General features: G+C 35.2%; 1 protein-coding gene, 1 long non-coding RNA gene and 1 pseudogene across 4 annotated transcripts; all 3 read left to right on the forward strand.

Annotated features, from left to right (window-relative positions):
* The first annotated feature begins 1405 nt into the window (after positions 1–1405).
* LOC130592031 (uncharacterized) lies at positions 1406–3640 on the forward strand. The gene is made up of 2 exons (XR_008970066.1): positions 1406–2025; positions 3516–3640. It is a non-coding gene; the product is annotated as an uncharacterized LOC130592031 (long non-coding RNA).
* A 3484-nt stretch (positions 3641–7124) lies between these two features.
* On the forward strand, positions 7125–9379 carry LOC104896282 (hypothetical protein). 3 transcript variants are annotated; one of them, XM_048647553.2, is made up of 3 exons: positions 7142–7272; positions 8302–8434; positions 8858–9379. In XM_048647553.2, exons 2-3 carry the CDS (start codon positions 8421–8423, stop codon positions 9129–9131), a joined length of 288 nt encoding a protein of 95 aa, XP_048503510.1. In that variant the 5' UTR covers positions 7142–7272; positions 8302–8420; the 3' UTR covers positions 9132–9379. The 3 variants fall into 3 exon arrangements, with proteins under 3 accessions (XP_019105815.2, XP_048503510.1, XP_048503508.1); XM_048647551.2 differs by having other exon boundaries at positions 7148–7272; positions 7605–8434; XM_019250270.3 differs by lacking the exon at positions 8302–8434 and having other exon boundaries at positions 7125–7272.
* Positions 9380–9565: 186 nt separating this feature from the next.
* LOC104896284 (protein root UVB sensitive 1, chloroplastic-like) lies at positions 9566–15686 on the forward strand (annotated as a pseudogene).
* Positions 15687–16040: the final 354 nt, after the last annotated feature.

Below are 16040 nucleotides of genomic sequence, written 5' to 3' on the forward strand. Positions count from 1 at the left end.
GTTGTTGTTGTGTGTTCTAATCTGCAGCACGTGCTCTTGTCCTGCTTAGGTGGTCTTGTTGCTGCCTATTCGAGGGTGCTGCCGCATGTTGTGTGAAGCTAGTGGTGCTCTGTTCCTTTGCCTCCTCTTGTGTTCTCGTGAATAGATAAGCAAAGAACCTCCTAGTTGTTATCGATCCCTGAAATTATGTGGTCTTCAAAGGAAGTTTTAAGTGCATAAGGTATTCAAATTTAGTTTTCTTTATTCTTTGTTTCTTATTAAAGGGTTTTGATTAGTTTCTGATTTGGATTCTAGTTAATTAGTATTACTTAAATGTTGGTAACATTGAAGATTAAAAAGCCTTATAAAATCAGATTTATGATTTATGGAAAAGGGTTTAGTTAGAATAGATTCTATTGTTGAGAAATATTAGTATTGTTTGAGGGAATTGGAGTTATCTTATAAGGTTTAAGTCAATTAATATAACTATTTGAATAATTTGCAGGTGTATGTCGGAGGCTTGATGTGGAGCGAAAGAGATAGTTGGTTATGAAGTTGTAATTAGATTTAATGATTCAGAGGTTGTATTTAGGAGTATATATATTCTTATTTAAGAATACAATATTATATTATTTTGGAGATCGAGTAAGGTATTATGTAATATGTTATTTGGTTTTGAAGATGGTTTGTTGTGGGCCCTGACCCATAGGTCCAGGATCGTATTAAAAGGTTTTGTTCCGCTGCAAGATAATGTAAATTCGAGGTTATTAAGTGTTAATTGAGATTTATGAATGTTAAGTGTGATTAGCTAGCAGCTCGGAAGTGCGGGCTGTTAGCAGTTGGTATTTGTGAGAATACCTATCGGAGCTCCAAAATCTTTGCCGTCTTTCAGCTATAAATGTTTTAGGATATTTGGATAAGAATGAATTTCATATTTGGTTACGAGCTCATATGTTGTTGTTTAATATAGCGTAATGAGAATTTGAGATATTATTTGGTAGAAAATTTGGTAGAATATTAGAATGGGATAATTTGGTAGAATATGTAATATCCTAAAAAACTTAAATGTGTTTAACGAAATAATTAATTATAATAAGTGGTTAAAATATATTTTATTTCATTGTTTCACTAATTACGCAAAGTATAATAGAACGATTATAGAATTTCAACATAAATATTTACCAACTTAAAAATGTTATAACTAAGTGACGATAATTTATATTTTACGATTTCATGAATTAATCAAGAATGTTAGTTTTGTTGTTAAATTAATAAAGCACAAATATTCACATTTCACTAAACATTTACAAAGCCACGTGAGATTGATGGGGAATGGAGCAAGTTTATGATTTTTTGGATTACAAAAATAAAATGAGTAAAAGCTTCAACCACCTCCATAACTTTGCCTCCTTCCTCACTCTTCCAGCATGGGCACTTGGCAAACATGCCACCACCCTCCATGCTTTTCCTCTGCCAAAAACCTGTCACCAATCCATCTTCTTAGCTTCTTCAAGTCAAAAATCAGAATGTTTACTTCAAATTTCTTCCTCCCAACCACTGATTTAGTGTTCTTAATCTCCCTATAAACGGCCATGAAATCCATCACCAAGAACACAACAATTCAACAATTCTTATGCTCTCATCTCTCACCTCACCACCACCTATGAACTAACCAGAATTTTCATTCACAATTCGCCGGAAAATGTTACAAAAAGGAATCCAAAAAGAAAACCCATTTTCCTTCCCTCTCTATCCTCTATTTCGGGGTTCAAACACCACCACCAGCGGCTGCCACCGGCTTGCGGATGCCAGGCCAGATGCCTGCCACCTCGCGCGTCACCCGCCGGTGCACCTGCAACTCGCGTCTTCTCCCTCTTCATCGTACTCTCCTCCTTTCTCGCTCCTCTTCGTCACGTCACGCCCAGCTGTACGCACCAGCCAAGTCGCCACGCGTCGTCCCGCCACCGCGTCGCGCTGCTCGTCGCCGATGTTCGCCTGAGCAGTCCTCCCGCCGCAGCATTGTCGTCCCTGCTCCTAGTAGCAGAGGTAACGACATCTCCCTTTTTCTAAAAAGGAATTCTGATTTTCTAGTTTATTAATTCTAGCCAATAACCCTTACTAGTTTAGTATTTGTTTGGGCCTAGGATAATACTTTTGGACTAAAATTTAAGTGTTTATAAATTTGTTATGTATTATGTTGGGCTAAAAAGATGATTGGACTTGTTATGTTTTTATTAAAAGACTGATTTAGTTAGTTTAATTAAACCACCTAACTGAATTCCTAAAAACTATGATTGGGCTATATTTCATGATTACTAAGCCATTTGAGTTAATTAAAACTAATCTAATAAGCTTGTTAATTGTAATATGAGTTTAAGTTATTAAAACTTCACTAATCCTTAAGTTTACTTATAATAACAAGATAGCTCGACTTGCTAGTTTTATGAGAGTAAATAATATTATACTAATGTTAATAGTTCTAGTATAGTGAGAAACTTAATTAGTTTAATAATAGACGATTAATGGATAATTAACTATGAACTCTTATAATATTATTATACTTTCAAGTGGTTATATAATATGTAATAGTATAACTTTAATGTTTCGATAATTCTAAAAAGTATAGCTAAAGGATTTATTTTACTTATTAATCGATTAAAGAGTCACCTTAAGAAGTTATTAATGACTAAGTTAATGATGACCTTTGATGAGACCTTTACGACGTCATAATGAACGCTATGACCTTAATAAGCCCCAACTAATATTTAGGCTTAAAAGCTAAACAATCAAACGTTCATTAATAAAATTATTCTTGAATAGATTAAAGAAGATAAAGGATATTACAAGCCTCCCCCGGCTATCAAGGTTGGTAAGCAGAAATTCAAGTAATGTCTACTGCTAATACCCGCATTCCCCTTCGAAGTATGTTTTATGATCATGATTAATATTATGTTTTATATATGGATTACGAGAAATGAAATATTTTATGATGGTTATGATGATAAGATGCTATGAAATGATGATGATAATGATGTTATGGATGAAATGAAAAGAATATAACTATTCATGATGATTATGATGTAAAATCAATGAAACATGACAAATTCAAGTGAAAGACGGTTCTTGGCAAGTATCCCGTTATCCTAGGTCGTGCACGTACCTTCCGGTCGGTTAACCACCTTCCGTTTAGCGAGGGCTATTGTCCTCGGGTGGCACCGTGCATTTCCATATTAGGGGTATTAACGCCACCTTCCGTTTAGTGAGGGCTTTTGTCCTCGTGTGGGTGCCTTCCGTTTACGATGTTACTATGTTTTGGGGAGACGCCCCTTTTGTTGTACGAGCCAAGTTACCAAATAATATGAATCAAGATGATGAACATGATAAAGAAGATAATTTAACATGTTATGATATGTTTGCGAAATAGTTTTACTATTCTCTCCTTCCTGTTTATAAATAAAATGATGTGAAATGAATTTACATTGTTAGAGTAGTATGTTACTGAGCATCGGCTCATGACGTTCTATTTTATGTTTTAGGTATGGAAGAACAGTTGTGGATCACTATTATACTGCATTATGGAGATTATGTACGATTCTATGAGGTTTTAGGATATTTTGTATGATGGATAAACAAGTATTATTTTATGACGAGTAATTGTATAGTTGATTTTCAATGTTAGGCTATTATTTTACTTGTGGGTCATATCCCACAGGTTTAAGTTATGCTTCCGCTGGCGATTAAGGTTATGTAATTTTCGGCGCGTTACAGAAAAAATGGTAGAAAAAATGGAGAAATTTTGCTAGAATATTAAAATGGGATAATAAATTTGGATTATAAGGTTTAACCAAATATTTTTAAATATTATTTAAAAATGGGGAGATTGGGTAATTAAATGAAAATATAAACAAGTACATGATATTCAAAATTTAACCCTCAAATTAAATGTAATTTAATTTTTTATTTAAATAATTATTAAATTAAGAAACTTTATCAACCCGACCTAGAAGATGGGTTAAGTTGGATATTGATGCTATTACACCCTTTAGTCCGGTGAATTGGTGTTTGTACCATCTTATTTTGGTCGTCAATAATAACTTTGAATTCCCAAAAAAATAAAAATTAAGAAACTTTATAAATAAATATATTTAAATGATTTTGTAGATATAAAAAAGTAATTGAATTTTAGTAATATCTGATTGTACGGTCGGGTTCGAGTTTGAATGTAGGTTTGTCCAGTCAGATCAGCATATAATCTTGCCAGGTGCCGGTCAGGTCTGGTTAATCTCAGGTCAGGTTTCGGTTAGGTCTGGAGATTGACCTTCATAGGTCGAATCATGTTCAAATCATATCAGAATTAGATTAACCCAACGGTCAAATATGTATCTGACACCACTACCTAAAACCCATAATAAAAGGTGTATAAACATTAAATAGATATAAACGTGCACAGAGAATCATGTGGGAGCCCAATGGTTGGAGCTCCCACCTCCCAACCTCATGGTCGGGAGTTCGATTCTCTTCAACCTCATATTTGGAAGTTTTCTTATGGGTTAGGATCCCTTCTTACCCCCTAGCTCATGAGGGCGAGCCTGATTGGACCAGTAAATTACCGAATAAAAAAAATGATATAAATGTGCACGGCTAGGAACTCGGTACAACACTACAACTCGAGTTTCCCCGTCTTCCCTTGGGTTTCCCATCCTCCGCTTAATCGCTTCAACCCACCATCTTTTCATTTTTGAGGGCATTCACCACTAATTCTCGGCGACTCTTTCTGTCGTACTCTTACTGTCTCACACATACTTTCACAGCTCTCACTATAAGTTTTTTTTATAAATGAAACTTTCTTTTACCCTAAAACTTGAATTCCATATATATTTTCTATTTTCCCCTGCAAATGTAGATAAATTGTTGTTGTATATACGATTTCTTTCATTGTAAGTATTAGTGAGAAGTGGTGAGGCGTATAATATAATATAATATAATATAATATAATATAATATAATATAATATAATATAATATAATATAATATAATATAATATAATATAATATAATATAATATAATATAATATAATATAATATAAATAATATAATAATAATATAATATAATATAATATAATATAAATATAATATAATATAATATAATATAATATATATAATATAATATAATATAATATAATATAATATAATATAATATAATTAATATAATATAATATAAAATATATAATATAATATAATATAATAATAATTTTTAGTAATATAATATGTTTTCGTCTCTTTGCGTGATGATGATGGCAAAGTTCGTTTCTTGAGGAAGCATTGTGCTCTTTCAAATGATTATTTCTATAGCCAGAGATGCCTATGGATGATAATAATATGTTTTATGACTGAGATGGTTGCGAAGGATAATCTAGTTAAAATTGTTTGACTTTATGGTGGATTGCTTTTAAGTTACAACTTTTAGTTATTTTATGTTTATGACGATTTTATATGTGGAACTTATTGTGGAATTTTTAGTTATTATCGTATTTTACATATGGAACTTACTGTAGGACTTTTAGTTATTATCGCATTTTATATGTTTGTCTAAATCAAATTGCATTAAACGTATATGTACCTATGTAGAATGGATGAAGATTTGATGCAACAAAGTTTGACGTGTATATAGCATTGCATGAGTTTAGGAGATTGACAACCCAAGTTGAACAGACGCCTTTACATTGGGGGGGGGGGGATCGTGACATTATTTCATACATAGGATCTTGATTGTTGACAGACCATCGTAACTTGTGTAAAAGAACAACTTCGGCTAAGTAGAGAAATATTTGTAAGTCTTGCTAATATGCTTAGAGCACAACAACTTCTAGTAGATGGTAGATATAATAATAATAATAATAATAATAATAATAATAATAATAATATTATAGAAATTATAGTAATTGTAATAGTAATAGTAATAGCAATAGCAATAGCAATAGCAATAGCAATAGCAATAGCAATAGTTGTTACGTAGTGTTATACTCGTAAAACAATACTACTATCCCCAACAGTAGGTTCTTCGATAGGAGACTTGTGCAACAACACCTGAACCCAAACCTGAACTCGAGCTCTGCTTCCGAACCTGCAAAAAGGAACCCACCCTGGAGGTTTGGGTGGTATTTCCCTCTCCGAAGCTTAAGTCAGGTATCATGAGTAGGAAAGGAAACTTTTAGAGAGAGAAAGTAGAGAGAGAGAGAATTAATGGCAGAATAACAGTACACTGCTCTGAAAAACGTACCCTTCTCTTGATTTCAATGACTATTTATAGTGTCTGAAATAATTGTTGTACCATGAGGTCACCCTAATTTGGGAGAACCTGATTGACTAAGCAATGAAATTATAACACGTGGCAAGCATTGATTGGAGAGTAACATCATCCACTTTATTCAGAAGGTTGTACTTCTAGCCATATGCCTTTTGGACTCTGTATTCCCTATAGCAGGGGAAGGACACGTGCATGGACTAGATGAAGCCATGTGTCCTTTTTAAGATCATTGATCTTTAGGCTACAACAATAGTAATAATAATAATGATGATAATAATAAAAATAATATTAATGATAAAATAATCGTAATTGTAATAATAATAATAATAATAATAATAATAATAATAATAATAATAATAATAATAATAATAATAATATTATTATTATTATTATTATTATTTTACTATCACAGAAATAAATTAGGAACTGAACAAAACTAATTGGAACAGAGGCTCGGTTTGGTTGGATGTAAAAATTTTTCAATGTAGAACATTTTACATCGAAAATTCAATTGTGAAGCTAATTTTCTTTTGTTTGGTTCAATCTAAAAAAAGTTATGGAAATGAGAAAAATAGAACGGGAAGGAAGAGGATGGATAAGAGGAGAGTAAAAAGGTTTCCAAGGAGAAGGGAGAAAGATGTGTTTTCCCTTATCTTTGAAAGAAAATAATTTTCACTTATAGCTACTTTGATAGAAAATTTGTTTACACCCCTTAGCGCATGTTCTCTTCGGCGTAAAACGGCTGAACTGAACTGAACTGAAATGAATAGTGATATGTGAGAGTAAAAGTATTGTTCAGAGCTGAACGGAACTGAAAATAAGTTGGGGAGAACAGACGGTGACGGTGACGGTGACGGTGACGGTGGCCGGTGCCCAACTCATACGCAAATTCAACTCCTTTAGAACCACTCGAACCTCTCATAAGTCATACGCAAATTCGTCACTCATACGCTAATTCCAAAGCTCGAATTGCAGAAGCTCGTTCCAGGTTCTTGTTTTGTTCCTTAGATGAATCTACTTGTTTGTTGCGGATTTTGGTGTGGAATTGCGATTTTTAAGATCTACTTCATGTGATTATTCATGCGATTGGTTTTATGCGGTTGTTATTGTTTGTTTCATGAATTCAACTTATTTTTTCTTTATCTCATATATTTAGGGATGGATAATTTACATGTTATAAACTTATGATTCCAATGAATTTCTGGTATAACTTCTTAATTCATGTTTGTTTGTTTCATGGAACTAAATGATAAGAAATTTTATGTTACAATTTGTAGATGCGCATAGTTGTGTTCACTTGTTCTTGTTTAATTTCATCAGATCAATTTTTCAAGTGTTGTGGCTGGAATTCAGGAATGAATGACCTGTCATCCCGGGCCCAGGGCGGCCTCCCCTCCTGCCCTGGCTCAGGGACGGGCCTGTCAGTTTTAGGGTTTAATAGTATATACTATATGTATCTTTTGTTTTTGGTATTTATGATTTATACAAATGATGACTATAATAGTTGAGAGAGGATAGCGATAATATTTGAAGTTATTACTCGTTAATGGCTTCTGTTTCTGTGTATTGTACTTTCTAAATTTAATGAATAACTGAAATGATTCGTGATTATGATGATAGATTGAGTTGTATGTTAAATCATAGCTTGTTATGTTTAACGATTTCAACAATAGTCAATGACTTGATTTGTTTTTTAAATTGGGGAATTGGTGATTGGTATTTTATGAAGTTGTATTTGTCATGGCAAATAAGAATTTTGCTGTGGAAGAGGGTTTATGATTGTTTTGGTGGGCGAGTTAATGCAATTGAGGATATGTGGTGGAAATGTGGAAAGAGTTTCCTGGATTGAGCTACGTCCACAATAACTACTTATGGTTGATCAACATTCTTACTGTTAAAAGTGGTCACTCTTGTCGAGAGATGTGTTCCCACAAGTGTGCATTGTTGATGTTAGATCATTTCCGAAGATGGAAATTGAGCAGTTCCTACTATGGTTATTTGTGTTATTTCATTTCAGGAAAATTTGTTAGGCACCAGCTTTTAAAGGTCACTGCCCAACAAAGATGAACAAAGAAAAGAGAAGCAGGAGAGTGAAATTAGGAAATGAAAGGAGTTAACACCTGAAAATGCAAGTCTATGGCCGGAATCAGGTCTCTTTTGACAAAAATAAATCTTATAAAGGTGGTTTATTGCCTAGGTTTTATTTATACGGGGTTTCTCACAAAAAGTGGCGTTTCAGAGCTGGTTAATGCCAAATTTTCCTTCTTTTTAATAGCTATCTTACCTTCATTGTCAAATATCTGATTTCTGCAATGGACTGTACTATTGTAGTAACTAGATGGAAGAAATGTGTCACATTAGTAGCTGGCAAAGGGCATGCTGTATGGTACCTTTGGGTGAACTGTAGTTGTAGTTTAAACAATGTCTGCTGATAATGGTGATGATTCTCGTCTATAGTCAGTCATATAATTGCTACATATGGATATTTGTTTGTGGCAACATGTACTGTTTGAAAAGTTTATCAACAAGCATAAGCAAATTGGTTTCTGCTACTGATGTGGCTGATGCTACAGAATGGCGAAAGGTTTAATATGGGCAACAACAGAGGATCTAATGAGGAACAAGGGACAAGTTCTATCTTTGTATAGACAATTATTGCGAAGTCTAAATTCTCCAGATTTGCCACTGTTATTTGCAGCAAGGATGGCGAAGAAAGCTGAGGTTCGCGCTATCTTCTTGCTGGCATCGGAAGAGCGTTCCCTCCACAATATAACAGACCTCATTGATGCTGGAGAATATTCATTATCTCTCTTGAAGAAAGGAGAAATTCCTAAATACATCCAGTGACTACTTACCATCTCATTACAAAATGCATGTCTTTTCTTCAGTTACCTAAAAACCAAAGAATCTGCTGCCTGTAGCTGATCTCATTCGATTCTCTTGTTTATTGGGCCTTCTACTGCATGAATTAAAATCATTTCTACTGTTAGGTTACTAAATACTAATTGATGAAAAGTTTCACCAATTTTATTTACTTTTGTGAATAACTTGACCCTAGCATATGATTTTGGATAGCTGGTTTCTGACTTGTACAATGTTTACTATCAAATTGTCAATACCTCCATCCTTTTCATTTATTGGTTTTTTGATGAAATGGGGATTATGACAAAATTACGTATCAATCCTTATTTTAGTACTTTTACTTGGACCCTATTTGATCTTGTAAGTGTGAGGAGAGACTATAGGATTATAAGTATAAGTGGAATTTCATGAATCGTATATTCATAAGCATTAAAAATAGGATCTCATGCATATATAATCAAGGATCACAAAATGATTTTAGAATTAACCTTTGACGTGTGATTTCCACAAAGCTCGCCGAGATCCGGAGATAGAACCGCAATTGTGATTTCTCTACTTGGTCTTCAAATTCAGATCAAACTCTCCACCAATGCTAGTTGGAAGGAAGAAGGGCTCTTCATTAGGACCTGATTTCTTGTTTGATAGTGGCAACTCAGGGAGTCATGGCAACAACAATGGTAATGGAAATAATAATGATAAGAATGATAATGATGGTGGTAGTAACCATGGAGAAAGTCATGATGCGAATCTGCACACCATTGCATTGTTTTGGATCTATTACTTGACTTCCTTTTTCAGTGGCCGAATATGGAATGGAAAGCTCAATATGAGAGAGGGGATGTTTTCTCCTCGACTAGTTTTGCTGTGCTTGCTGGCAGTTATAGGTTTTCTTCGCCTGCTCCATTTAGATTCTGCAATTGCATTAGAAAGAATTAATGAGGAGGTTGTAAGGGAGATCAAAGGAAGTCAGAGGACAAAGCTTATTACTGATCCTTCCAAAGATGAATTTGTGGTGGTTCCATCATCATCTTTAATGCCTTCATCAACATCGGCTAAGGGGGATATGGGCTTTAGAAATCTTAATCCCTCAGTCCGACTTCCTAGTCTATGGCTGCTATGCAAAGATTTAGTATTCTGTTTGATGCTACCAGAAGGTTTTCCTGAGAGTGTGACGAGTGATTAGCCAGATTAGCGGGGTACTGGCCACACAGGTTAGCATGCATATGAATTTGTTGAAGCTCTTTTTTCACTGTTTGTGGTTTTTTGATGGATAGAGACACTAGTGAATGTCTATGTTGTGCTCTTTGTCTGTGACCAGTCTTTGGTTGTTTGTCCTTGTAGTCTTTGTTCTTTGCTGTGGGGCTAGGAAAAGGAGCGATTCCAACTGCAGCGGCAATAAATTGGGTTCTTAAGGATGGAATTGGATACCTTAGCAAGATCATGCTATCTAAATATGGAGACACTTTGATGTCCATCCAAAAGGATGGAGGTTGTTTGCTGATCTTTTAGAAAATACTGCATTTGGATTGGAGATACTAACACTTGCTTTTCCTCATCTTTTCATCTTCATTGGTGCTACTGCTGGAGCTGGAAGATCTGCTGCTACACTAATCCAGGTAAGATAAAAGCTTCATTATGTTTTCAGTTTGTTTTGGCAGAACTTTTTTTCTTTCTTTCTAGGAGCTAGATTTTGTGCTAGCAGATTGCTTCATGTAACCTGATAGAATAAAAAAGAAAAAGTTGGCGAGTTCTAATAAATGCTAGATAATCTTTCGTAGTTAATGCTGCAAAGATCCTGATCCTCATCATGGCAAGGATATAAGTGTCTTAAACCAGCAGCAGTGTGCTCACAAATAAGAGAAGTAATCCACTGGATACTAATGCACATGTTTTAGCATTCTTCAAATTCCATATCAAAACATATTCGAAGCTTAATCTGTTGAAGTTTGTCACCACTACTAAAACTAAATGACTGCTACATTTTCAGTGAGTCCAACCATTAACGTATAAAGATGTTTGACGCGTTTGAATGGAACTCTAATTGTTCTAATGATGCATCTCTCAAATGTCTGGTACTAATGTCTTAAAGTTGATTTCTCCATTATATATTATGCACATATCTCTATTATTTTACTATTAGTTCACTTGAATCGATAAAGAAATGGTGTCCTCATTATGTAAAACCACAGCTTCTTAAATGGATGATTTTCCTCAATTGTCTATTGCATCGATCTGGCTAATCATGATACCTGTTTTATAGTCTATGTATTCCATCTCTCTCTTTGGCATTTGACATCTCTCTCACAGGCTAAGAAGATATCGAGTCAGAGTACTGATAACTTAGAGAATGAGTCAGTTTGCGCTGATGGTGAATTATTGATTTGGAGCAAGTTTTCATTTTTGTTTTTGGCACCTTTGCCTGTTTATCTGTTACTCAAGCTGTCTCCCTCTCTGCCAATAGTTTATTTTGAAAATTCTGTACATTTTCTCTTTTGGCGGGTCTTTCAAGACTGAAATTTATCTACTTTTAATAGGCTAGTAAGATATTGAATGTATTCCTCATTATGTAAAACCACAGCTTCTTAAATGGATGATTTTCCTCAATTGTCTATTGCATCGATCTGGCTAATCATGATACCTGTTGTATAGTCTATGTATTCCATCTCTCTCTTTGGCATTTGACATCTCTCTCACAGGCTAAGAAGATATCGAGTCTGAGTACTGATAACTTAGAGAATGAGTCAGTTTGCGCTGATGGTGAATTATTGATTTGGAGCAAGTTTTCATTTTTGTTTTTGGCACCTTTGCCTGTTTATCTGTTACTCAAGCTGTCTCCCTCTCTCTGCCAATAGTTTATTTTGAAAATTCTGTACATTTTCTCTTTTGGCGGGTCTTTCAAGACTGAAATTTATCTACTTTTAATAGGCTAGTAAGATATTGAATGTATTCCTTGCTGAGGTAAAAGCGAGATGTACCTCTTTTTGATGTTTCTTTCACCTGCACATTTTACTTTCTCCTTCTTCCTTGTTTATTCATTTTATCTCCCAGCTCTTTTCTTGTTTCATTGGTCATGGTCACGATTTCGTATGACGATTCATGTTAGCTGACCCCAAATCATTTTGGGAGTTAAGGTTTTGTTGTTTTACCTGCAAATTTTCTTGGTAATGTAGATGAATGGCCAGTTTTTATTGATTATTATTTCTGGAATCTGGTTGCACTCTACATTGTTTGCATATGTATTTATGAGAATCATGATCATGAAGAAGGATGACATTATGCCTGGAGTTGGAACTATTTATACTGCTAGTAATATTGGGGTGCTATTGTTTTGATTTCTTTATCCTTACTCGTCACTTCTCTCTTATAGCATGTTTATGTGGAATTTTATTTGCAAGTAGTTCAGAATGCTACTCATTGTGTTCCTTTTATAGCATTTTGGTATAGAAGCTTATACATTCTGCTCGTCATGTGCTAATATTTGATGCCATGGTTTTTGAAGGCTGCCACAAGAGCTGTTTTTATGCAGGCTTTGCTGCAAAGAGGAATTTTGCAGAGGTAAGTATGGTTTTATATAATGTATCAGTGGTCAAATTGGGAGAGGCCTTTTCTTTCCTTTATTTCTAGGATGATTTAAGATACTGCATGACTTCGGACTTGGGATGAATTGTGCTAGGTAATCGCAAAGGGTGAAGCACAAGGAATGGTGAGCAAGTCAGCCGGTATCATGCTTGGGATAGCATTAGCTAATTGCATAGGCTCCTCAGTACCACTTGCCCTCGCTTGCTTTTGGTGTCATAACTTGGGTCCACATGTTCTGCAATCTGAAGTCTTATCAATCCATTCAACTGAGGACTTTGAACCCCTATCGAGCAAGTACTTCTTTTCCCTAGAAGTAATCATTTTCTCAAAGGCACATTTTATGCTGATTCTTATTTAGTTACAGGAACTAGGAAGTCACAGCTAAGAATTAGGGGCCAAGTTCTCAATAGTTTATTCTTGATGTACTTGGAGATGCCTCCATTTTCTATAAATAATTTTTTTTTTTTGCTGAAACATATTTTTACAGGCTTGGTGTTCAGTGAATATCTGCTGAGTGGTCAGGTGCCTTCTGTTAAAGACGTTAATGATGAGGAACCTCGTTTTCCAGCATTACCTATTCTGAATTTGAGGCCTCCTTACAAAGTGAGTGTTTTTTTTTTCTCGTTTCTGATTTTCTGTAGGAGAAATGGCTCATATAGGACACTATGGGGTTTCCTTGTCCTTCTCCCAAACTAAATTGACGATATTCATAGCCGTCATTAATGAGGTCTAGGGTGGTTCAGTCTTCAGATGTTCATGGCCAAAACCTTCCCCATTTGAGACTTTAGTATCTAGAGGTTGTTTCCAAGAGACCTGTTAAGCTTCAAATTGTTGAAAAGGGAAGTCGCTGAAAGAAATTACTAATACTAGTCAAAGATTAGTTTGATTGGAGGCTGATGTTGAGTCCAAGTCTGTTCGGGAACTGAATTTCTCCAATAGTTTGGATGAAGACCAAACTGAACCATAGAAAATAGCACTGGAATAAAACTGTATCAGAATGGACAGATATTGTATTCTATTTTTTTTCCCTTTGCTTTGGAGGTTGTTTGTTTGGCGTATATGGGCTCAATCTGATGCTTAGCTCTATAAACATTTTAAATCAATTGGCGGAGGAAATGATGATGACTTATAAAATTTTATTTTGGTGCTTGAGTTTTGACAAAGATATATATTATTATATTTATCCACTTCAATTAAATATTTTAATAGCTTTTATTTATGGGTTGTGAGAAACAATCTTCTATTTCTTTTTTTTCCCTATATGCGGTTTTTCCTACTTTCCTTGTTTCCTATATGCACTTCAAAAACTTAGCAAAATTGTGCTGGTAAATGGTAAGTTTGGTTAGTTCTCACTTGCTGCTATTCGTATATTTGTCTTTTAATTTGTCCTAACCTTTTCAAAGTTTCTTTCTTTCCACCAGTGGAGACATGAGACTTACCCGGGGGAAGGGGGGCTATCCCTGTATCCATTCCCCTAGTTTGGTGGCCTGGTGTGATGTTAGATTCAATGGCTCTAAATAATGTGGAAGTCTTATACATTCTGCATTAGACATGGCATTATATTTCAAAAGGTTATGGCTAATTTGTTCACATATAACCTTTTGTTTTCAGCCAGGCTCTTCAAATCTGTCTCTCGTAGCCAAGAATGCAGCTCCAGAAATTGAGAGGAGGCTGGAGCTGGGATCCACACTTAGTGATGTCATTCAGAGAAGGGAGGATGCGGCTGCTCTTCTCGATCTCTATAGAAATGAAGGCTACTTATTAACCGAGCACAATGGAAAATTCTGTGTAAGTGACTCTTTGCATGATTTATCTTTTGCTGTATTGGTCCGTGCTCCTGCTTATCCAAGTGACTGGTGCAGTGGATACATTCTTGTATTGTTAGGCCTGGATTCCTGATTGGGATTTTAAATTTTGGGCTATGCTAACCAAATGTATAGAATCAAGGGGTCTTGAATTGCACCCTTTAAATGGTTGAGTTTGGCAGCTATTTGTAGATAGCACCACTACATACGCTGAGTGTTGAGTGTTGCGAATTGCATTTACGTTTTAGTTGTCTGTTGGCACAGGGCCCTTGGTACATATTCAAGTGGTGAACTTGTCCTCTACACACTTGAAAGTGAAAATTGGTGGGAAACACGATGCACAATAATAGGAAAAACGTACCAGAAACTGATGGCTTAGTTGCTGAAGGAGGGCTAAGGGTTGTGTAAGGATAGAAAGTGGATGCAAAAATTTTGACCTATTATCATAAGGATGAGCTCATTTCTCGTGAAGTTTAGCTACTATTTAACGCTCAAGATTGGTAAATGGCTTCAAGCAGAAAAGAATTTGGCAGAACTTGAGCAACAAGAGTATCTTACTTTGCTCCACATTTGGGACTAGTAGTCAATGAGCTGCAATCTGGGTGTTTGTTGCAAACCGTAAGTCAATATTCACAATTGCTCATCCTTCCTGTGATCCGTTTCACACTTCCACTCTTATCAGTTTTCAGAATCATTCATCCTACTTGCTATACGTTTCACTATGTCAATTTTCACAGTTGTTCATCCTCCTTGTTATACGTTTCACTATGTCAATTTTCACATTTGCTCTACATTTGGGACTAGTAGACAGTAGTCATTACCAGCTGCTATCTGGATTGTCACAAACAGTAAACCAATTTTCATAATTGTTCATCCTCCTTGTTAGTTACTGCGTTTTACTATGTCTTATTGATAATGCTGAAGTAATGAATGTTATTCAATAGAGTTCTTGTGCCTTATTTTTTTTCCCCTTTATCTGGTCTCCAATTTGTTTCACAGCATTTTATTTGTTGATGTGTTGATTGGTACAGGTTATACTTAAAGAAAGCGCTTCGCCACAAGACATGCTCATGTCTTTGTACCAGACCAATTTCCTTTATTGGCTCGAGACAAATGCTGGATTGAAATCGAAAAATGTTTTTTGACGACTGTGGATTGAATGATATCTCCCGATTATGTGCGAAGGGAGTTTGATCATTTGAAGCGTGATAGTGAATCAGCAGGTTGGGTCACTAATGGTCTCATCGCTAGGCCTTTGCGTCACAGGATTTGTCTTAACAACGCAATTTCTGCTGCACCTAGTAGCTAATGTTGGCATAAGATCTGGACAGTTCTAGCAGCAACATGATAAACAGATATATTTGATGGCTTAACTGTCATATGTGATAATGGTTTCGGGAATTTCAGGCTTTATGCTTACAGAATTAAAAGCAATGAGCAAGGGCGGCTGAGAGGCAATGGTTAGTGTTAACGACATGCTGTATAGACTTTGGTATGCTCTGCTAGTTCA

The sequence above is a fragment of the Beta vulgaris genome, chromosome 6, assembly GCF_026745355.1.
Source record: "Beta vulgaris subsp. vulgaris cultivar EL10 chromosome 6, EL10.2, whole genome shotgun sequence".
NCBI lineage: Eukaryota > Viridiplantae > Streptophyta > Magnoliopsida > Caryophyllales > Amaranthaceae > Beta > Beta vulgaris.